The sequence below is a fragment of the Cygnus olor genome, unplaced genomic scaffold (genome assembly GCF_009769625.2).
Source record: "Cygnus olor isolate bCygOlo1 unplaced genomic scaffold, bCygOlo1.pri.v2 scaffold_95_ctg1, whole genome shotgun sequence".
NCBI classification, from domain to species: Eukaryota; Metazoa; Chordata; class Aves; order Anseriformes; family Anatidae; genus Cygnus; species Cygnus olor.
In genome coordinates, this window is record NW_024429179.1 from 1 (window position 1) to 23,221 (window position 23,221).

Consider the following 23,221-nt stretch of genomic DNA (forward strand, 5'->3'; position numbering starts at 1 on the left):
ATGCCCTTCAGCTCCAACACCGAGCATCCTCCTGACAGCTCCCATCAGCTGAGGGATGTGCCAGCTCCAGGAGAGTGTGGCAGGGTGTGCAGCGGCATTGCCCTGCACCCAGAGACTTACCATGGGGAGGTGGTGGGAAGATTTCTCCCCAGCGAGCTATACCTCTGCCTTCCCCTTCCCCCGCCAGGCTGACCTGAACTTCTCCCCCTTCTCTCCTCTCCCCATGTCAGCTGCAAGCAGTGCCCCCAGCCCTGCTGCACCCTGCAGAGGAGCTGCTCCTGGGCAGAGCTGTCTCTTTGCAGCGCTGCCCGCTTCCCAGGAGCTCCCTCCTCCATCCCACAAGCCTCCCAGCTCAGCAGCACAGGCCCAGCCCAAGGCATTTTACTGCCCTCCACTGCACCACCCCCCCCCACCCCCCCCCACCCCAGTGGGTTTGGGCAGAGCCCAGGAGCCTCAGACACTGAGAGGGAATGGAAGACATTTCTCAAGTAGAGAATGCAGATGCAAACACCAAAGCCTCTCACAGCATCAATGAGTCCCACCGAGGGACATTACAGACAAAGCCTCCTCAGGGACTTGTTAGAGATGAAAACTGCAGGCAGTGATGATGGGGAGACAAAGGCCAAGTAAAAGTGGCCGTGAGGCTTAGGAAACCTTGATGTGTCCCATGAAGTCCAAGAGCTGGGCCCTGACCCCAGCCTCTGGGAAGGGAGATCCTGTCCCTCCATTGGGGTTTAGGGCTCTTCCTGGGTCAGTGCAATGTGGGTAAGGGCAATGCCAAGTACAAGGCTACAGGAGGACAGCTCCTGGAGGGGGATGAGGAGGCATTGAGACCCTATTGCTGTAAGGATGAGTTGTCTCCTCATAGGCATCATTGACAAAGACAAGAGTCAGAGATCAGCAGACAAAGGTGTTCCCTCTGTTGGGGACTTTCAGCCGTGCAAAAAAAACTTGACCATAACCACCACACACTGTCCTATGCTGTCCCATGTCTACAACTGTTTCCCTGCAGGACTTTGGTATCAACACGCTTCCCACGTTGTTCTCACCTGAGCACCTTCCTGCCTTGACTGATGTCTCCTCCATCTGCCCTCAGTAATACCTGAAACACCAAAGCCAGGGGCTCTGGGTGACCTCCATCCTTCAATAAACCTTTCTCTTCCACCTCAGTCTCAGTGCCTGCAGCTGCATTTTGTGATATTCATTTCTTTCTCATGCTCCTTTTCTACTGGGAGGAAAAGCACCTACATGTCTGAAACCACCCCTCAAACGGTCTCTGCGTACTGCTGTACTGCCTGGAGCCTCTATACCCCAGGGCCAAAGGAGCCCAGGTCTCTCAAACTGTCCATCTCATGTGCTTCTCGGCCTTTGGCTAAGATCAAGTGCAGTATCTATTCTTATCAGTTTAATATCTGATACGTCCTTGATGAGAGGACTTTATATTAAAGGGATTTTTTGACTCAGGAGTTGGATCCAGAGCTTGCTCTTTATCTTCATCTTTTTCCACAAGGAAATGGTTGGCGACCTGCTACAGCACTTAGATGTACGCAAGTTGATGGGGCTGGATGGGATCCACCCGAGGGTACTGAGAGAACTGGCAGAAGAGCTGGCCAAGCCACTTTCCATCTTTTATCATAAGTCCTGGCTATCAGGGGAGGTCCCAGTAGACTGGCAGCTAGAAAATGTGACGTCCATCTACAAGAAGGGCCGGAGGGTAGACCCGGGGAACTATTGGCCTCTTAGTTTGACCTCAGTGCCAGGGAAGCTCATGGAGCAGATTATCTTGAGTGTCATCATGTGGCACTTGCAGGGCAACCAGGCGATCAGGCTCAGTCAGCATGGGTTTATGAAAGGTAGGTTCAGACATTCACTGAATATTGTCTACCAACCAATGAAACTATTTGGATCACAGAAAAATTTGCTCTCTTCATAGGCTGGTTCTGAAAGGTTATCTCAGTGAATAGTTTCAGCATAACAACATAGAAGTTAGTTATTAAAACAAAAGCACTAGTTCCTTGTGAACACAGATCCCAATTCCATGCCCAAGTAGCAAAATGCTAAATATTTACAACCCGGTAAGAAATGTTCTCTGTGGATATCCAAAATCATCTAATCCAGTCAGACTACTGTCCACACACAGCATTTATCCATCTATACATCTGGCAGATTTTTTAAACTAGGCATAAAAAGCACATCCTCACCTGCAGGTCTTTGATCTGGGTTGTATTCTAAGGCATTGTTACAGATTAGATCAATATCCTTCAGAAAGTCTCCTGCACTTAGGTATTGGGGCGAGTCAATTTTACTGAGGACTGTTGAAAGATCCATTGCCTCTTTAATGATTGTTGCATAACCAGGTACCTGCCAATCAAATAGATGTGTTCAGAGGTTTTCTACGCTGTCTACCAAATTTATTTGGAAAAACTTTCAATAAATGTCTTCTTAAAACCCCGAATACTTGTGACGCATCAGAAGATGCTGAAATTAACCACTTCACTTCTCAAAAATGGAAGGGCTCTTTCAACTGGCGTTACAGCTGCTACGAGAAGAAAAAAAGAAGTAGAGAGGTCAGAAGCATGTGCATGGTAGAGAACAAACACCGAGGGTGGGAGAGTCATTTCACTTTGCCTCAGAAAAATCACAGCGATGAAATCTGAGTAAGCCGTCCGACATTCTCTTTGTTGTTGACATTGAGAAAAAGGCGCACGAATTGCACCTCTGAAGCATCTATTCCAGGCATCTACTTTAGAATGGGATAACTGGGCTCAGGGGTGCTGATTTCTTTACTCAGACCGTAAGAGGAGCCTGATGACTAGTTTGCATGTGGACATATGTATTTGTCTAGATGTTTCTCACCTCAAGAACCTAGGAGGAAAGGGGAAGAAAAGTCAGTGGATGCCTACGCGAACAGGACTTTGCTGATACGCGGGCATATTCCAGTTACATCTGTCTTTGAAGTATATGCCCCTAGTTTAGACTTTTTGAATACATGAAAGGAGAAGAAGGGACCTAAGCAGCAAATGGGAGGAAAAAGAAAACACACAGCACTTAAGGCTGATCTCATATTGAGGAGTTCCAGATGAAACAGAGAACAGAATCTCAAAACTTCTTTTACAAACTGCTGCTTCTCCTCCTGTTCCCACGGAAACTGACAGTCCAATACAGAGCTTCAGACTTCAGTAAAATAGTCCTGTAAATACTGTTTGTAATTACAAAGAAAGATCTCTGTGCTTTTCAGTGCTCTAACATGCCTACATATCAAAGCCTTTTCATGAGCAAACTGTGTTGGCATTTGGTCTGACCAGGGCTTTCAGCGAATAATCCGATCACAGATATTGGAGAGCCAGCAGAAGTAAAAGCCCTGCCTGCTTCTTGCAAAATCACAACAGTGCAGTCCTAAAAACAAAGTTAAACCTTCCTTCCCCAAAATGCTGAGAAATACAAACCCTACCACTTACAGGGCAACCAGGCGATCAGGCTCAGTCAGCACGGGTTTATGAAGGGTAGGTCCTGCTTGACAAACCTGATCTCCTTCTATGACAAAGTGACACGCTTAGTGGAGGAGGGAAAGGCTGTGGATGTGGTCTACCTTGACTTCAGTACGGCTTTTGACACCGTTTCCCACAACATTCTCCTCAGAAAACTGGCTGCTCGTGGCTTGGACTGGCGTACGCTTCGTTGGGTTAAAAACTGGCTTGATAGCCGGGCCCAAAGAGTTGTGGTGAATGGAGTCAAATCCAGTTGGAGGCCGGTCACTAGTGGAGTCCCCCAGGGGCCAGTCCTCTTCGATATCCTTATCGATGATCTGGATGAGGGGATTGAGTGCACCCTCAGTAAGTTTGCAGACGACACCAAGTTAGGTGCGTGTGTCGATCTGCTCGAGGGTAGGAAGGCTCTGCAGGAGGATCTGGATAGGCTGGACCGATGGGCTGAGGTCAACTGTATGAAGTTCAACAAGGCCAAGTGCCGGGTCCTGCACCTGGGGCGTAAGAACCCCAAGCAGCGCTACAGGCTGGGAGATGAGTGGTTGGAAAGCTGCCTGGCCGAGAAGGACCTGGGAGTACTGGTTGATAGTCGGCTGAATATGAGCCAGCAGTGTGCTCAGGTGGCCAAGAAGGCCAACAGCATCCTGGCTTGTATAAGAAGCAGCGTGGCCAGCAGGGCTAGGGAAGTGATTGTCCCCCTGTACTAGGCTCTGGTGAGGCCGCACCTCGAGTACTGTGTTCAGTTTTGGGCCCCTTGCTACAAGAAGGACGTCGAGGTGCTCGAGAGAGTCCAGAGAAGGGCGACGAGGCTGGTGAGGGGCCTGGAGAACAAGTCTTATGAGGAGCGGCTGAGGGAGCTGGGATTGTTCAGCCTGGAGAAGAGGAGGCTCAGGGGCGACCTTATCGCTCTCTACAGGTACCTTAAAGGAGGCTGTAGCGAGGTGGGGGTTGGTCTGTTCTCCCATGTGCCTGGGGACAGGACAAGGGGGAATGGGCTAAAGTTGTGCCAGGGGAGGTTTAGGTTGGATATTAGGAAGAACTTCTTTACTGAAAGGGTTGTTAGGCATTGGAGTAGGCTGCCCAGGCAAGTGGTTGAGTCACCATCCCTGGAGGTCCTTAAGAGACGTTTAGATGTTGAGCTTAGTGATATGGTTTAGCGGAGGACTTGTTAGTATTAGGTAAGAGGTTGGACTGGATGATCCTGGAGGTCTCTTCCAACCTAGACGATTCTGTGATTCTGTGATACAAACACTGAGAAATTACAAATACACACAGATAAGATGGTACGCACAGATCAACACCCGCTTACCTTCTGTGGGTCAACGGGCTTTGTAAATTCCATGAAACGTCTGTCAGTGGCAAGTCTCTGAGTAACCTCCCTTAAGAAAATTCTAAGTTCACGCAACGTATCCTCCGCTTCCTCCTCCAGCAGTCCTACTTCTTCCTCTGTCGGCTCTTGAGGCTCAGCTGGTGACGCTACAGGCAGGACTTGCAATGTCCGGCGAACTTCAATTAATCAGGAAAAATTAGCCAATTCACAGTACTCACATGCAAGCATATGAAAAATTACCGATAGAAAATGACCAGCAAAGGAAATACCAAATAGCTAGTAACTTACAGTTAGGAAGGTTTTAGATGTATTTCTTATATCCTCACCTGCTTTCTTTACCGGAGGCTTAGCAGTTCGATTTAGAATTAGGTCCTCAAAAATTCTTGCTCTGTCCTCCTTACTCGTAAACTTCTCCAAATTCCTTAAGAAATCATTTTTGGATCTAAAGCAGAAGGAGAAAAAACATTTCAGATTTAAGGCCACAAAAAAACCATACTCTATTCCAAAAAGATGAGTACCTGTTAAAATTAGTAATAACCTGAAGAAGACAAACTGAAGTTATCTTCTTGGCCTTAAAAGGCTAGATTTTCACAGCTTAGCCTGGCAAGTTCAAATATCACCTTTAAGAAACACCTGCAGAATTACATCTCAATGAAAGGATTGTACGATACACTGATGAAGTCATGGCATTCGCCACATCCAAGACCGCTTACTTTGTATTTACTTGCCTTGCTGCCCTTTAGTTAGAACCTTTATGGCTATAGAGGGAAGAGAAAGGCTTCAGTAGACAAGTGAGGGCTTTTTGCTGCGTTTTTATTTCTGTACCAAAAGAAGGTGTCTGAAGTAGCTAGTACTTCTTGGGTTTCCTCCATTATTCAATTTCTAGTATCAAAAGGTAGGTAAGGAATTTCAATACTTATTTTAGAAGGAATTTAGAACCAGCACAAAAACTTCTGCGGAAACTTAAGCACTTTCAAAGCACTTGACAATAAACACACCTAGGTAAGACCCATTTTCTCCCCCAGTAACTGAGACAAAATAATCAGAATGAGAACAGCTTGTTCCTGTTTTGAACACCTTCCTTTAATGTAAACGCTCAGAAGTCAACCAAGTTATGCATGTACTTTTACTGCAGTTTGTTTAGGAATACAACTAAAAATTGATTTCAAAGTTCCTTAAGCAGAAATTGGATCTCGGCTTTCCAGCTTAGAAAGCTTTGGCTCATATGAAGAAAGAAGCTGATTTTTTATTAAAGCGTTTCAATTCTCTACTAAATTGCATTATTAGCAGTTTACCCAGTACAGCATGAAATGACAGACTGTCAGAAGAAATCTCTTCAGTAAAAATATCTTTTTCTCATTTACATTTCAAGCACTGCATATTTTGCACAAATTATGCTGGTGCTGTCTTCTGAGCATTTCGGATCACCTAGTGAAAAGGAATGCTTGGATAAGAAAACTAAAACACGTAGAGTAGCCTGTTAAGACGTAACTATCCAGCCATGTAACGGGTCTGTCCTTACTTGTACGGCTCACAAATGTTTTTACTAAAGGTAAAAATATTTTAAGATGGTGATGCCAAACAACAAAAAGGATTTCCTGCCTAAATGTAAAAACACCAAATCTGCTTATGTTTATTTTTTTGAGTTAAAACCACATCAGTTTGTAAATGAAGCGTTTTGTGAATTTTAATGCTTTGATTGCACATACTGCAACAGCACAAGTTGTATATGTACATGTAAAAACAAAACAAACAGAAGCCCCAGACCTTAGCTGCCTTACAGATAGAATAAAAAACAAGGCTGAAGGCTACAAAAAGTACACGACATGCGGTCTGATACAGAGCCATCTACTGGGAGCACACAGTCTTGTAAGGCAATGAGAACTACTTTCTGGATCCCACTGAGAGCAGCATTTCTTTCCACAAAGAGAGGTCTATTAACAGCACCTCCCAGCCTCCTGAGCTGCTAGCAACATCCTCACTGTAAAATTTGGTATCGAAAATGTGGATGTGTACAACATCCATAATGTTTATGGTTTTCTCTAAAAGAAAAGTGGATTTTCAGACAGAAGCAAACATAACAGCACATGAAAACAAGGCCACCTCCATTACCAATGAATTTTGCTTACCTTACTTGCAACTCAATTGATCCTTTACATACAGTCAATGAATCCTATGAGAATAAAAAGAAAAAAGATACCTCTCCGCATATTTCTTCTGGCGGTGCAATGTTTGTAAACAGAAGGGATAGGTCCAGGGTGTGAACGGGAAACTTCTCCAAAGCATGCAACACCGCGGGTGCCAAATAAGAAACCTGGCCATATCCCGCTTTTCCTACTATTAGCAGATGGGGCTGACATGATGGCGGTTTGTAGTAAGCACTCCTAGAACAAGAGTCATAAGAAAACAAGTTTAGAAATGAGGTGCTGAATAGACACACGGATGTTCCAAGTACTTTTCCTATATACTCCCCCCCCACCCCCCCCCCCCGCCCCCCAAATAATCTCCATTTTCCAGCAAATAATAAGCTGTTCTGTGATCAGGAAGACTATCAAAGCCCATTTTCTTACAATCTTGTGCCATACCTCCCCCTAAGAAATCCTGTCCATCTCTATCATGTCTGCTATTCGTTTGGCTGGGCTAAGTAATGACTCCTCAAGTGTACACATGGACTGTCTAACCAAATACATAGACGACACCTGATCTGCTACCTGATATGGGGGAGCACAGCAACTTTCTCAGCACACACCAATCTGGATCTCATCACTTCCCATATACACCAGCCTTCAGAAGGTCTCAAGTTTAAGTACCTGAGAGATCTCTACATCTGTCAAGTTTAGCCGAAATGTGGCCCTAGTTACTGGAGAAGGTAGCAAGAAAGGAGCAGAACAGCTTTTCTAGAAAAAAATGGATGTGGGCGCTGAACCACATGGGCCATATCTAAAGCAGCACACAACTGGACTGCTTAAATGACAGCGGTACATTAAACACATGTAAGATTTCCAGCTAATTTATTCAGTCATTCTAATTGTTTCATCTTCTTCCCTTATGTTTCCTAGTCGTTACTAAACCAAGATTGCGAATTAATAGCCTGGCAATCTTGCTTTCCTACTAGGAAATATATTTGCGAGAAGCATTTGCTTTTTTTCCCACTACAATAAGGCTGTACCCTTACTGGCTTAAATCAAAGATGCTAGAGAGTCAACTTTGCTCAAAAGGACAACATTTTCTGGACAGCACAGCAACAGAAAGTGAGAAAAATAACTGACCTGACTGTGACAACACAATCTAACTTTCCAACCGTGGGCTTACGTGACTTCCACATTAAAATACCAAAAGATAACACAATTTGGTGGCTTAATGGTAACAAATAAAAACACCGTTTGAATTTTTCTCAAGGCGTTTTAACAAGCCATTTCTCAGTTTTCTTTCTGCTACAGAATTCACTACTCGTTTAGCAGTCCTGGAAAACAGAAGGGCAAAAGGTGGCAACACAAATCCAGAAAGTTGGCTATTTTTAGCTAAAAGGACAGACAGCACGTTTATGTGGTCTTGAGTCTTTCAAAGAATGCCATGGATTAAGTAGACATGTTCTAGTAGTCTGCGGATCACTTTGGCTCAGGAAGAGAAGCCTGGGCTCTTCCCTTTGATCATTTAGAGCAACTTACTTCATTAGAACTTTAGTCCCTTCACACTTTCTTCTTGAGAATACCGAGCACCCCTTCAACACACAAACTTCATGTTCCCCCTTCATCTACCAACCCTCACACTTTTAACAGCTGAAACTGTTTACAAAGACTCAGCAGTCCTAAGAATGTAAACATAATGGGGACCCATCTTTCTTTACCTGCAGAAACAGAGGAATTTTTCCTCGGGTCTGTCAGGCATTTTATCTGGTAGTTCATCTCCAGAGATTGAGGATGCGTCGTCATCACTGTCAAGTATATCATCTTGTAAAATAGGATCTAAATTGTCTGAAAGACAAAAGAGGTTTGTTAACTTTCCTGAATAGCCTGTGCCCCTTTCTCTTGCATTAATACAGCTTCTAAATCAGTGCCAAAACCCTTGCTTCATTTGAGGGCATACACCGAATGCTATTTCCTAGAGTTCATCCCACCACAGATCTAAGGAGATGGCACAAGTCTCTGTAAAGCTGTCTTAGGTCCCATTGACGTGTATGTATAAGGTACGCTACTCTGTTGGTGATTTTTTTTCCCCCTTAGAATAAAGGATTAGGAACAATTTCTGGAGCTGCTAAATAGCTATAAAAACAAGACCCTTTCTTTCTGGAGGAGGTTCCCACAATGAAAGCATGGGGATTAAGGATGTGCTGGTCACAGAATTCCATTCCTCTACGACTACTGAGACCTGGCAGAGAGACCAATGCGTCTTTCACGTAAGGCTCCTTAAAGATAACTGAAGGAGAAGATAGAAGGCAGACAGCAGAGGGGGAGCGCAATTACCAATCCCCTAGCCCCTCTGCTTCCACAATCATTTAAATTAGGAGACTGGTGAAAAATCATGATAGCTAAAACAATATTTAGCTTAAACCAGTTATACTTGTATCCTGGTCCCGATGTTCTTCAGAAAGGAATTAAAAACACCAACCTAAAAATGCTTCCCCTCCAAGTAGCTGAGTTTTTATTTTTAAAGGAAAAGAGGTGCCTTACACTTCAAACCTTCAGTCAACCTCTACAAGTGCTGATTGTCTTAGCTACTGTCAGAAGCAGGATGCTTTAGCAGAGAACGCATAGTCCTCTACCGGGTGCTGAGTCATTCAGAGCTTCCATTTGGCATTTCAGTTTAGAATCCAGAATAAAACCTATGCATTATATTCCAGATATTCCCAAAATAAACACACGCACATGCAAATAATAAAATTCTACCATCATTATGTCTGAAACGTTTCTGTATGCTGATTGCACAAACCACAAGTTTTTGCTCTGGCAGAATTTTAAAGAAGTGGATGCTACGGTTATACCTTGCTGTCGGTCCTTCTTTAGCGCAAGCTCTGCATGCGGAAATGTCTTCTGCGCGGCTTGTAAAATATTCGCTACTGAATTTTCAAAAAGCGGCTTAAAAATGGGTGATAGTGCTTGTCCAGGTGAAGCCACAATCCTGTTTGAAGCTGGAACAACCTTCTTCACAGCCATCAAAAAAGCCTTTGCTTTTATTTTCATGGAATTAACGTCTAGTCGCAATTTCTCCCCACTTGCATAGATCGGAGGATAGCGTCGACACAGAGAGCACAGCGCAGCTTCAGCACATAAGGATTTTATATCTGCACCACATTACCTTAATAAACAAAAATCAGATGTTACATTAGTCAAGGCCCACGTTTACAATAGGCAACATTTAAAGAATTTGTAATGCCAAAACTAAACAGGTTAACAGGGACTTGAAAGTGCTACCGCCCTGCAGGGAAGTTTTGTTATGCTGCTCGCTGCCTGATATCCTGTGCTTATTAAGCCAAAGCAGACTCCTCATCAAAACTATACTCTTGAGGAAGATGCCCCAAAACCATTCAATGTTCTCAGACAACAAGAAGAACGACAACAAAAAGTAAATAGATGAAAGCATCTAACTCTGATGGCTACGAAGGCGTGCCAGCTGACTCATGGACTAGTTGTGCAGCAAGGCACAAGAGCTTGGGTACTGCCTGCCACAAGCTAAGATTCTTTAGAACTTAGTCACAAGCATTAATCCATTTTGTTTTCAGTCTCACCCATGCATTTCTCAGCTAGCTCATCAAGCAACAGGTCCGGTGGCTTAGGGATCCGGTCACGAGTATGAATCTTGAAAATTTCTTTTCTAGCCTGGAAACAAAATCATCGCATTTTAGCTTGTCCTAAGTTTTCCTTGAAAACACCCACAAAAACAAACAAACCAAAAATCAAACAAACAAAAAACAATCTTCCCTCAAAACCCCTCATATATTAATACATTTTTCTTATTTGCTAAACTTTCAAGTATTGTACAGTTACGTAATATACACTCTGCATTTTCAACCAGGAAATCCAGTATTTCTTAGTTTGTTACACTGAACTTTTGATAGGAACCTGCAATGAAAGAAAAGGCATTTATACCTTCTCTAATAAGTTTCCAAAATATGAGACCTAATGACCCAGAGGAAAATGCTGTAATGAAAAATTTATCCAGAAACAGATCTTTTTTCTCCAAAAAACTTCTCTAAAATTGAGCAAACTTTCATTGTGACAGTCTCATTAGTTCATCAAATTTGCTTTTCAGTCAGTAAATTCGCAGAAAGCACTTCTTGCGCTATGTTTCAAGCTGCTACAATTACTGTAAAGAAGAAAATAATTATGACTCAAACTACTACCACTGATCCGGGGAACAATCAAATGCAAATACGTCCCCTATCCATTCATAAAGGAAGTATTGAGACCAAGAACACAGTGTCAAGATGAAAGCGCCCACGTGGATTAAATAATTAAGCAAACGGGAACAACTTCGGAAATCAAAGATTTGATTATAGAACTAACTACTTGGCGGTACCATCTTGACCATATATATTCAGTACCAGATTTGCCCTCCACGGTACGACATAGTGTCTCCACATATCACTCTTTTGCTCACGTTGTAAATTTTTTTTTCTATAAAGTTGGACTTTGCCACGTTAGCATTAACGTTGAATTTAAGTTCTCACCTCTTTATTTGGCAAGTTGAAGAGGAACTCTCTGTCAAAGCGTCCTGGTCTCCGTAAAGCAGGATCTGTAGAATCTAGTCTGTTGGTGGCTCTGACTACCACAATCTCCCCTCTGTTTTCTATGCCATCCAGAAGTGTCAGAAGTGTTGAGACAATGGAACTAATAGAAAAACATAATTTAGACTTACCAGTTCAGTAAATTTTGTTACATTCCACATGACTTTCTTCCATGAGTAGTCAAAAAGGACAAGCTTTTTAAGGACAAGATTCATTTTAAGACATAAAAAAATAGGTAAGTTAACACAGACCACGTGCTGATATCAGGCTTAGTGTATTGTTTTCAGCTATCATTTAAAAGCACCTGAAATTTAGTGGCAATGAGTTACGAGTTTTCAGGATAAATTAATGTGTTCACAGGAAATTAAGCAGGTCATTATCCTCTTTTTTATTCCCCAAAGATCAAGCAGATTTTAGGTAGGTGCAAAAATGTACTGCCTATGAATTTGGTCTTGTTTACTGCACTGCCCAGGAGCGAGGCCATCTACCTCATCAAAGAAAATTACTGAAGGTCGCATCTGATAGGCCCAGAATGAAAACACAGAGTAAAACAGCAGTATTTGAAGAAAAAATGCACAAAAACATTATGGTTGGAATGTCACCTAAACTCGATTTTTCACTTTAGCATCTGGGACCTCTACTTATAGAGCTAATGGACTATCTGGCATGACTAACAGAAGATGGCAGTCTGTGGCAACCCACTGTTACTGGGCGACACGAAACAAATCATACCAGTACTTACTACAGCTTTTTGGCTACCATAAAAAACAAACAAACAAATAAACAAACAAACAAACAAAAAAACAAACAAACCACGAGTCAGAACTTAATTCAATTACAGGTTCGGGAAGCAAGCTTCCTTTATGAGTTTAAATAACCATGCTTCCAGCCTGTATCTGTTTCCCTCTCATCCAAAGCCATCATCTCTTGCCTCCTGCAGACTTTTCAGTGGCTGTTTTGGTGGGAGGTAATCTCTTGCTTTGCAAAGTTTTCTCGTTTTGTTCCTTCCCCACACAACTCAGTTTCAAGCCCCTGATCCAAAGTAAAAAAAAAAAAAAAAAAAAAAAAAAAAAAAGAGCAAGTTCTACTTAAAAATGTTGACCATAAAAATGATGGTTTCAACTCTGACAGAATACATTGCACATTTCAACCTTACCTGTTCAAATAACGAGCGAAGCTGACGTTCTGATTCCCCCACCCATTGTCCCAGGCAGTCTGAAGCTTTTCTCATAAAAAACGGTATTTTCCTGTCACCTCGGCTACATTCGTTAGCAAGAGCACGAACAACCAGCGTCTTTGCCGTTCCTGGGGAGCCATAGAATAAACAGCCTCTGCAATAAAACAGATTTTCTTTTCAATCCCCCTTGCAGCTTCACCTCCAGCAACCCAAACCGGGCCGGGAACTTTTCCCCGGGGGCTTTAGCTCCGCTTCCAGCTCCCCCTTTCTGGCGCCTCCCTTCCCAGTAGCAGCCGGCTTGGGCTCAGGCGGCCCGGGCCGGCCCCGCCGGCCGGTACCGGGCCTCGGCCGGCCCCGCCGTGCCCGGGGGAGGTTGCCGTGAGGGACGCGGCTGGGACGCCCTTTCCTCAATAAATAAATAAATAAATATCCCAAATAAAATGAAAAAAGACAAATACATTTAGAAAACCGACCAAAGCCACAGCATTCCCCTCCCCCCCCCTCCCCCTTAAAGGGGGGCAGAGCACAAGGCTGAGGAGGGCCTAAGCCTAAGGGCGGGGAGCGGGGCGGTGGCAGGAGAGCTGAGGCACGGAGGGAGGGAGGGAGGAAAGGAGAGGGAGGGGAGGAAAAAGGTGATGAGAAGGAGGCGGAGGGAACCGCAGAGGTGCAGGGCGAGAGCAACGCTAAGAACCAGGGTTAAGAATCAGTGTTTAAGTAAAAACGCTTCCTTGGGGGACTTCATCTGGTTACAGCTTTCCTTAAGGTTTTGATGGTTTGGGGGAAAACCCTGCTTTGTTCTGAGGGGCAACTTGCGTGGCTGCAGAGGCCGTCTAGTATTCCACACCGTTTCCAGCTCCGTCTTGCTGCTTCCATCCCCGATCAGCATCACTTGGAGGAGTTGGCTGCTTTAAGCGCAGCTCGCCGGAGCTAAAGCTCTGCTCTTCCCAAGGCAGGCTCCGTGCAGCGGGGCGTCCCGCATAGCCATGGCATGGCAAAGCAGAGCGGATCCGGCTCACAGCTCTTGGGGAGAGCCCTGCCTCCAAGGGATGCTTTTAGTGCCCTGGGTCTCCGTGCAGCTGAGCTCAGGATTCTCGGTTGTTTGGATTCAGGTTGTGGATTTGTTTTGTTTGTTTTGCTTTTCTCTTCCCCTCCTCTTTTCAAGACTACTGAACTAAGAAGGAAGAAGTCCTTGGGGTGGCTTCTCTTTGCAAACAGGCACTGGAGGCTGCTTAAAGATCTCGACTTTGCTTTTGCAGTGTACCTGAGAACTGGTTGTCAAAGCCTGCAAGGACTTGAGCTGCCTGTGGCACATGAAGGAAGGCTATACAAAGTTAGGCAGAGAAAACAGCTGGCCCGCTTTCATTGTGGGAACAGGAATGAGGAAGTTAAATGTAAAATTTTCCCTGAAGTGAAAGCAGAATCCTTATTATGAAATGGGTTGTAAGTTTTTGTTTGTTTGTTTTGGTTTCTTTCTTTGTGCTTTTCCCCTCGTTGCAGAACTTTCCCATGCTTCGAGGCACAGAGCCATTCTTGTTTCATTTGTAGGACTGCCAGGCTTTGCTGAAGCACTCAAATTGCGGAGACATGTAGAAGTGCCCTAGATGACAGAGATGATGATCCTGCCCCTAGCTGCGTGTTCAAGTCCTAATGTCTCTTCCCTTACTTTCTGATGCACAAAGACTTGGCAGTAGCAGCTTTTGCAGTTTCCCCGATATCAGCAAGCCGTTTATCTCCTGGCATATCTCCAGGCATATTTCCTCCATCTAGATTAAGGAGCATACAGCAGAAAGTCTAAGGTAAACTGGAATCTGATGGCTTTATCTTCTCCCAGATTTCCAGTCCCAAGGAGTCCCGTGGCAGACCGTAAGCGGCTGCTGTCCCTGTGGAGGCTGTGCCTCTCTAGCTTTACAACCCCAGTGTAATTCCTCAGGCCGAACGAGGGGGTTTTATTGTGACCTGTGCTTGACACCTGTGTGCTCCAGAGTTCCCTTTTGGTTTGGGCAAAGTGGAAAGTGGCCCTTTTCCGTGCTGAGCCTTCCTAAGTCACCTGTGCAGGGACTCGGCACCAGAGCTCCCAGCCTCGTAGGCTAAACACACTTATCTGTTTGGCTGGCACTTGAGCATCCGCTTACATCCTTAGAGACACCCAACAGCTAACTTTTTAGAAGCAATTGTTGATCGCTTCTCATAGTAGCAGGAAAGTAAGTTTCAAAATACAAAACAGTTCACAGAATTCCCTCCTCCAGTTTCCTTGTTGTTCTGGTTTAGCCACTTGCTTCTACTGGATTTCACTTCTTGCGTGCATTTTTTCACCCTTGTACGGTTGATATGAGCTAGTTCTCCTGCTCTGCTGGCAGCTTGCTGCAGTTAACGTAGTGCTTCTCAGTGTCTGCTGTCTCACTGAGTTGGGATGCCTTTGTAGGAGTGGAGGATGGTCAGTTAGCAACGTCCATTGTTCCTGCTTTGGCTGTGCCCTCGTTTGAGACAAGGTGAAGATAAAAGAAGAGCCGATAAAGAATAACACAAGTCCATGGCACTGTGCTTGTTGGAGAGATGTCAACAAACAAATGCATAACTATATGTACAAAGATTTCCCGAGTTACTGCACTTTTTTTCCCCCTGCTATCAATACTGGCATTCCCTAAGGGTTTGTTCTTCTTTCAGTCTGGAGTTTAGCTTTCCTCAGATAAGCTCGGGGCCACTTTCAAGAATGACATCGGAGCTGGTTTCTTTCTCCATTCCCCTCATACTTTGTGGACTGGAGTCGCACTCCATTTGTGTCAGGGAATGGCGTTTTGTCTGGGGGCTTGCTTCCAGAACTGGGCTGCGTGTGCGGGGCTGCCCAGGCAGCCCACCCTGCGCACCGCCTGAACTGTCCTGGTCCCCGCGTGCCTTTGGCCAGAGCTCAAACCGAGGCAGTCAGAGCTGACCGATGTGCTCGGGTCAGCTGGCAGCTCCTTGCGTTGCATTTCAGCCTGGGGAGCATGGTGTGCAAATAAATGCATTTGAAAATCCTAAGAGGCAGTAAAGTTTTATGAAGTTTAGGCGACGACCGCTGTCTTATAAAACAATAAGTTGTAAGGCTTTCTATTCTGATTTCTTTCTTACGCCTCCCAGAGGAAAAACGTTAAACATCTCTGTGACAGACCAGGCTGGCTCTCGTCACGCTTTAGATCTTGTTACATCTCTGCTGGATCTGGGAAACAAAAAATGTCTTCAAGAGTTGTTTCAGGTGCTCGGATTCAAACACGTGCTAGGGCAAGCATCTCGTGAGGCCCCTTTCCATCAGCACAGAGAACAGGAGGAAGAAAGGCGCTCTTCCACGTGCCCTTACCAGTGCCCTCCTCTAACAGTCTTCTTCATGCCTTTGCCATTATCTTGAGCAAGCACTAACTAAGCTCTTAGTAAAGTGGTTGCCGAGGAGTAGAAGAAGAATCTTGTCTATTTTCTGACTTCAGAGCAAAATTTAGTTTGATATACTCTCAATGAAACTTCATTTTGTAAGCAGAACAAGCCCCCCCCAGGTTTTCACAACTTCCCTCCTGTAGTAAAAACGATAGTACTCATCCTTGTAGGAGCAGCAATATGACGAAGGTCAACAGCAATTAAGAAGGGTTCTAAGCTTTGATATAACGAGCCTTGCTCTTTTCTGGAGAGAGCTCCTAATAAACATATTTGGCAACGTATGGAGATGGGAGAAAAACTCTAACTAGATTTTAATTCTAGGATGTATAACGTCAGGCTTGACTGTTCCTCTGACCAATTGAAATTAAAGTGTTTTTTTGTTTGTTTGTTTGTTTGTTTCATGAAACACTAAGTTTTTGTGAAAGGTTTTGCTTATCCAAAGAATATATTGTTATTCACAAGAAAATGTTTAGTTTTGAAAGCTGGTTTTTTTTTTTCTTTTTTTTTTTTTTTTCAGGGTTTTTCTTGAGCACAGCAGTGGTTCCATGGTTCAGTGGTTCTACCTGCCATTCTCCCACTACCAAGTCAGGAGAGCTAACTAAACCTGCGCGAGGCAGAATTTCTTTATCTAAATCTATGTGGTTCACATAAATAAATCCATAATTCCTTCTTTTCATAGGATTATTCTTCTGGCAGTCTTGAATGTTTCAATGGACACTGCTTAAGATCAATGAGAAAAAGCATCCTGCCACATTCAGACTCTAGCTTTGAGGAAAGCATGGCAATATTGAGTGAAAATGTCAATAGAGGACACTTTTCAAGGTATTGTATTTCTCTATGTTCAGTCTCTGTTCAATGCATAGATTGAAAAGCAAGAGTGAAAGTCCAGTGAGTTGAGTCCTGATAAACCTCCAGCTAAAATCAGCAGAGGACTATGAGCATGCTGATGTCAGTACCGGTACCTTAAAACTAGAATCCCTCTTCTCAGTGAGTCTTCTGCTTTTCTAAAACCATGTGTTTTTTTTCCCAACCCCTTTGAGGTATCTTTTTGACTTTGGTCACTGAGCTATTGCTCATACTTTTGAGCGTTCAAGATGAGCAAGTTAGGAAATGTGTGTACATCCAGACCTGTGTACATACGGTACGCAACAGACTTGGGATCTGGATCCTCCGCGTGGTCCACAGGCTTTTCTTTGCATACCATGGAGCACTGGCTTATAAACCTGGTGAAATTTGCCATTCTCGATGGGTCTAATCCAAGAATTCTTTTCTCCCTTCTCTCCTCTGTCCTCTTTCTTAATATAGGCAGTTGACAAAGCCGAAATCAGACTGATAAAGAGAATCTAATGCAGCTAAGTGGCTGTAACTCCCTAGGATACCTATTTCTGCTGGTTACTGAAGAGGATGGCACTTGGTCACTCCATCTATTTCATTTGGCCCCAAAACCTTCTGAACCCGTCAGCTCGTTCACTCATCAGTGACTTTTCTGTGAAGAGAGGTAGGTGCAAATAGGAGGCTATTTTATGAATTCCTTGAAGGCTTGGGGAGAGAGCAGTGTGAATTCCAGCTTGTTCGTAGGCACAAAGGAATCTGTTCCTTACCTCAGGTTTGTCTATTACGTGGATTTTCTGGAGTCTGCCGGACACAAAATAATTGAAAATTGCTCTTGCAAATAGGAGGGAATACTACAGTGTTACAGTATGCGTAAGTTAACGAGTAGTTCAGTGAGGAGATGCACAGAGCCACTGATGTTTGGAAGCTTTCACTGAAGTTGAGCAGTTTGACTTGAAACCAAAGTGCAATGCTAAGTTAACAGGCACGCCTGGTGCAGTGACGCCACTTGCTGATGACTGGAAAAATCCCTTAGTTGCAGGCAGTGTCCTAGCAGCTGTGGGCCAAACGGGGACAAGGGGCCTGAAATACAGCATTTCACGTGCTGTAATTCAAATTCTCATTGTGCAAAGTAAATTGTTATTGAGTAAGCTCAAACTTAGTTTTATAGTTGGCAATCAGCAAATTAAATCTTAGCTGTGATCCTACTACCACAGTGGTGTAGCTCTTACCTTCCCCTTGTGCTCTTGGCTATTTTAATGAGAGTGCAAGCAACAAACCTGTGCCAAAGGATGCTGTATGGTAAACAATGGGCAGAGTTTTTTTTCTGAAAAGCAGTGGGTTGGAGTTATCTGGTATTTGGGTCTCTCTCTTGAAACGGTTCTTATCTCCTTGAGCTGTTAGATCATAATGCAGGAAATGAAAGTGCTGCATGCTTAAACAGGGTAATAAAACATATACGCCTTAGGAAGAGACTTACAATGTAATAGTTTTTTTGAACAGTTAGATAGAGTTTTACATAAATGGACTGAAAACACCTTGGAGAAAGGTGTTGATTGTTTTCGCTTTTCCAAAAAAGAAGTAACTGGAGTAAACTTCCCTCCTGCGTGGAACAAAAGTTGCACATCTGTTTTCGTCAGACTAGCTTTCAGTCTATGAAAAAGTTTCTCTACAGGTCACGCTTTTAAGTGGATAGTTTAAACGTGCAGAACGATAAATAAGAGGAATGCAGTGGTCATGACAAGGACTTCTAATTTGGTATTTAAAGAAAAATCAGTCCGCTTCAGGGTGTCTGTTTGTTTGTTTGTTTGTTTACATTTTACAAGAGCAACGGTGAAATCAAGATAATCCCATCTTTACTGTCTCAAAATATTTTATATGTTTCTGCATTTCAGTCACCAGAACGCTGAGGACCAGAGCTGATGCAAAAGCTGCAAGGCGAGCCCATGGAGAAAATGGGAATTTGGAGCCGAAGCTGCAGACTTCGACGAAGTCGTTACCCTACTACAAATCCATCCCTTCTGTTTGACAAACTTATAACAAAGTAAGTCGTCTTTTCTTGCAAACCTACTAAAATGATCCTTCTTAGCAAGCCTTTGTGCTATGGCACGATATTGGCCTCAACTCGCTCTTTATTTTGACAACAGAGAGGTATTGTCACTCCTGGCATTGAGAGTTCAGTATACTCGGGTGTAGGCTGAGACTTCCTTACGTGCCCCCGTGTATGCGATGCGTTGCTACTGGTAACTACTGGCCACCAGTGACCGTTACTGGTCAGGTATCACAGGCTTTCGGACTGTTTGGTCCGAGCATTCCACTGCTTAGCAGTTTTCCTAGCTGGTGAGCGTAGGCGGTGCTCTCTTCATTGTTCTACTGACGGTCACCTCTTTCCTTGGCCTACACTGGTATGTCCTGCTGTCCTTGTTAATAGATCGATTCCTTGAAGTCGTGGTCCTCTGTAGTTTATTGCCAAGCTGTTTAACCTGACTTTTTTGGGATTGGGTAATCATGGCTCGTTAAGTCTGCCTGGACTGAGAGGGTGTGGGAGAGGATGAGCTTGGAAGGTGCTTCATGTCTAAAGAATTTGGGCCCAATTGGTTTAACTTGCCGCTGAGGTTGTAGTTGTGGGACTGCCGTTTGATGAGAGATCTTCATCCTGAGCATCTTTTATATATGGGCCTAGGGGGTTTCTGGGTTGTCTTCTGAACCAAAACGATTACTTTACCTGTGACTTTCATTCGATTTAACTTTCCCCACGCAGCAGTTTTCTTAGTATCAGAAGTGCCTTCATTTTCAATGAACTTTTTGTTCCGTACTTACAAAAGGGAATGTAACGTTTGCTTAAGAAACTGAGGACAGTTTGATACAGTCAAAGCAAAGTAGTCCTAGCGATTCTGAGTTTCTGTCTGTGGTTTATTTCTGTTTCTGAAGACAAAATTGTTTTCTGCTTCAGAATTCCCTTTCCTTTCATTTCATTGTTTTCTACAACATGAAACTTAGATTACTATTAAGAGAAGAGCAAACAGCCTTGCCTCGGTTAACAAAAAATGACTTAATGCTGCTGTGCAGAGCAACTTAAGTAGTATTAAAAGCTGACATAAATTCTTTCTAATGTCTTACTACGTTATTCAGAATTCTTATTTTCCTCCTGCATTTAAATATATGTATTTTTTAATGTGCTCAATAAGAGGGAAAACAAACCCGAAAACAGTGTATGTTTGCAAATCCTCAAACGTTTGTTCTTAAATCTCCCTCAAAAATAAAGATTTGACCTAATTTTTTGGTAATGTCTAAAATCTTGGCTAAGTATCAATGACTTTTGCTTTGTGTGTACTGTATTAAAATGTCCTATTGATGATGTGTAGCATTTTAATTTTTTTCATCCATGCCTAACTTTGCTCTTCTATGTCAACGTTTTATCTTCATACTGCAGAAGTTGTGTTGCCAAAAATGGATGAAATGGAGAAGGTCCATAGATGCCAAATCCTGAATTTGGAAGACGTTGAGGTGCGCAGCAACCCGGAAGCAAATACTCCTTTATTTCGCCATTTTTGTTTAAGTAGAGTATTTCACCTAGGGAAGTAATGTAGTTGTAATTTTAATTGAACTGAAATGTCTTCCTTCCAAAGAATAGCGTGGTCTAAAGTCTTGCTCTCTAATTCTAACTTCATGTCTTGTTGATATGGTTGTGCTCCAGATATCTTTTAAGAGTGGAGGAAGTATCTTCTGCAGAAGACGTGAGATAACAGGGAGATGCTGGAATGCATGTCTTCTATTCCAGTTTCTGAATTGCCTTCTGCTTTTTGAATGGACACTGTTTACAAACAGCTGTTTTGGACTTGGGTTTTTACTCCAAATCTTACTAAAACCTCCGACTGGGGGACTGAGTATGCCAAAAGACTGGTGCTTTCCATCACCTTGGCAGTTTAAGCTGTTTATCTTTTTATCCTTAGCTCCTAAATCATATTTCTCATCCTGCTCAGGAACACATTTCCTTGGAAAGCTTAACAAAAGTTAGTGCATAGCTGCCTGTGTTTGTCACTCACTCGAATTTTGATTCCTGTTAACATGTTTTTTTTTCTTGATAGCTCACAAAGAATCTCCAGTATCATTGGTGAGCAATTGGCTGACGGGCAGGGCTCAAAGGGTTGTGGTAAATGGGGCCACTTCAGGCTGGCAGATGGTCACCAGTGGGGTCCCCCAAGGCTCCATTTTAGGGCCAGTCCTCTTCATTGCTTTTGTAAATGATTTGGATGTAGGACTAGAAGGTGTTTTGAGCAACTTTGCCAATGACACTAAACTCGAAGGAGTTGTGGACTCTGTTGAGGGTGGAAAGGCCTTGCAGAGAGATCTGGACAGATTGGAGAGCTGGGCGATCACCAGCCGCATGAAGTTTAACAAGAGCAAGTGCCAGGTCCTGCACCTGGGACGGGGCAACCCTGGCTATACGTACAGACTGGGCAACAAAACACTGGAGAGCAGCCCCGCAGAGAGGGATCTGGGGGTTATGGTTGATAGCAAGTCGAATATGAGCCAGTAGTGTGCCCTGGCAGCCAGGAGGGCCAGCCGTATCCTGGGGTGCATCAAGCATGGCATCGCTAGTCGGTCGAGGGAAGCGATTGTCCCGCTCTACTCTGCGCTGGTGCGGCCTCAGCTTGAGTGCTGTGTGCAGTTCTGGGCACCACAGTACAAAAAGGATGTAAAACTGTTGGAGAGTGTCCAGAGGAGGGCAATGAAGATGGTGAAGGGCCTAGAGGGGAGGACGTATGAGGAGCAAGTGAGGTCACTTTGCCTGTTCAGCCTGGAAAAGAAGAGGCTGAGGGGAGACCTCATTGCAGTCTACAACTTCCTCGCGAGGGGAAGTGGAGGGGCAGGCGCCGATCTGCTCTCCTTAGTCACCAATGATAGGACTCGCAGGAATGGTGTCAAGCTGAGGCAGGGGAGGTTTAGGCGAGACATCAGGAAGAGCTTCTTCACCAAGAGGGTGGTTGCACACTGGAACAGGATCCCCAGGGAAGTAGTCACTGCACCAAGCCTGTCTGAATTTAAGAAGCGTTTGGATTGTGCACTTAGTCATATGGTCTGAATTTTGGGGTAGACCTGTGTGGTGCCAGGAGTTGGACTCGATCCTTATGGGTCCCTTCCAACTTGGCATATTCTATGATTCTATGTAGTTCCAATCATTTGTTACAGGCAAATGTAACTGTTTTCCTAAATTGTCCTAACTGTCATTTTAGAATACTTCCTTGTTTGCGAGCTGCTCCAAGAATTTTCAGGAACTTGAAGCCTTTTAAATTTCTGACTGAATTAACTGATGGCTATATTGTATATATGAATCTACAGCTACCTTTGTTGATGGTTTTTTCTAAAGCAACTTCTAAAATTGTCCAGAATGTTTCCTTTGTGCTGACATAATTGCTGATGAAACCCGTATCTAGGTTGCTGCTTTCTTTAACATATAATCTGTGTTGTGTTGAATTTCTCTTTAGGTTGGATTTGATAACATGGGTGGTCTTTCGGAACACCTTGCAGCTTTAAAAGAGATGGTTATTCTTCCCCTCCTTTATCCAGAAGTCTTTGAAGAGATTCAATATTCAGCCCCCAAGGTAACTCATTAAAGCGATAAGTTGTAAGTCAGCTGTTTTCAGGGGAATGTTCAATTAAGGTATCAATATGCTTCCATGTTTCAACATTTTTGGCAGTGCAGAACGTTTGTTTTAGTAGTAGTAAAAAGTAATTTCTTCTAAATGGATAAAATCCAGAATATATGTAGATTAAAACTATAAGCAGCACCTTCAAGTTTTACTATCTGGTGTTTTAAAATGAGAAAATACTTCAAAAGTGCCTGGGTTTTAAAAAGTTGGGTTGGAGTGGTTTTGTTCAGAGTTTTATGTACAAGTCAGCTTGATTAGTTTGTAAGCAAGAAGGGATTATCTAGTGGAAGTCAATTGTAATACGTTGCTTGAAAGCCCAGTTGTTTCTCCCACCTACTTTTGCTTTCTTTTTCTTTTTTTTTTTCTCTGAGTGCTAAAGCATCACTTTTCCTTCCAGCTTTACACTTTCTCACTTGCCATCAGCAATAGATGGTCTGAGAGACCAAACCCAGTAACTTAATGCTTTTGAAGGGAGAATTAAATGCTTTACTATCAGATTCTGCCTTTTGTGAAAACAAGAATATGTGGCTTATCACTGAAGAATGAACTAACTGGTGATTCACCACTGAGCCCATTCTCAGATTCTGTGCTGCAGTTTGCTCGTTTGGCTCCAGT

General features: G+C 43.6%; 1 protein-coding gene, 2 long non-coding RNA genes and 1 pseudogene across 5 annotated transcripts; 2 read left to right on the plus strand and 2 right to left on the minus strand.

The window, feature by feature from the left end:
• The first annotated feature begins 1,353 nt into the window (after window positions 1–1,353).
• Window positions 1,354–1,520, plus strand: LOC121063438 (annotated as a pseudogene).
• Window positions 1,521–2,100: 580 nt separating this feature from the next.
• LOC121063435 (ATPase family AAA domain-containing protein 2-like) lies at window positions 2,101–12,301 on the minus strand. Its single transcript, XM_040543862.1, has 9 exons — window positions 12,282–12,301; window positions 11,483–11,642; window positions 10,541–10,631; window positions 9,797–10,072; window positions 8,663–8,789; window positions 7,016–7,199; window positions 5,142–5,367; window positions 4,795–4,991; window positions 2,101–2,361 (listed from the first exon to the last, which is right to left on the minus strand). Exons 1-9 carry the CDS (start codon window positions 12,299–12,301, stop codon window positions 2,152–2,154), a joined length of 1,491 nt encoding a protein of 496 aa, XP_040399796.1. The 3' UTR covers window positions 2,101–2,151.
• Window positions 12,302–12,466: 165 nt separating this feature from the next.
• On the minus strand, window positions 12,467–13,552 carry LOC121063431. Its single transcript, XR_005815970.1, has 3 exons — window positions 13,190–13,552; window positions 12,696–12,870; window positions 12,467–12,571 (listed from the first exon to the last, which is right to left on the minus strand). It is a non-coding gene; the product is annotated as an uncharacterized LOC121063431 (long non-coding RNA).
• LOC121063432 lies at window positions 13,190–21,355 on the plus strand. 3 transcript variants are annotated; one of them, XR_005815972.1, is made up of 8 exons: window positions 13,190–13,825; window positions 13,973–14,156; window positions 14,262–14,512; window positions 16,801–16,943; window positions 18,848–19,361; window positions 19,415–19,516; window positions 20,386–20,459; window positions 20,650–21,355. It is a non-coding gene; the product is annotated as an uncharacterized LOC121063432 (long non-coding RNA). The 3 variants fall into 3 exon arrangements; XR_005815971.1 differs by having other exon boundaries at window positions 13,190–14,156; XR_005815973.1 differs by lacking the exon at window positions 19,415–19,516 and having other exon boundaries at window positions 13,190–14,156; window positions 18,848–19,357.
• The last annotated feature ends 1,866 nt before the right edge of the window (window positions 21,356–23,221 follow it).

What these genes read in the sequence shown, in the direction of transcription:
- LOC121063435 (XM_040543862.1), bottom strand. Translation starts at nt 12,301, where the DNA reads ATGGTAGCCAAAAAGCTGTA. An exon ending in CAGAAGAAATATGCGGAGAG is followed by an intron (nt 5,368 to 7,015) that starts GTATCTTTTTTC and finishes AGATAACTTCAG; the next exon opens with TTTGTCTTCTTCAGGTTATT. An exon ending in GCCTCCGGTAAAGAAAGCAG is followed by an intron (nt 4,992 to 5,141) that starts GTGAGGATATAA and finishes GATTAATTGAAG; the next exon opens with TTCGCCGGACATTGCAAGTC.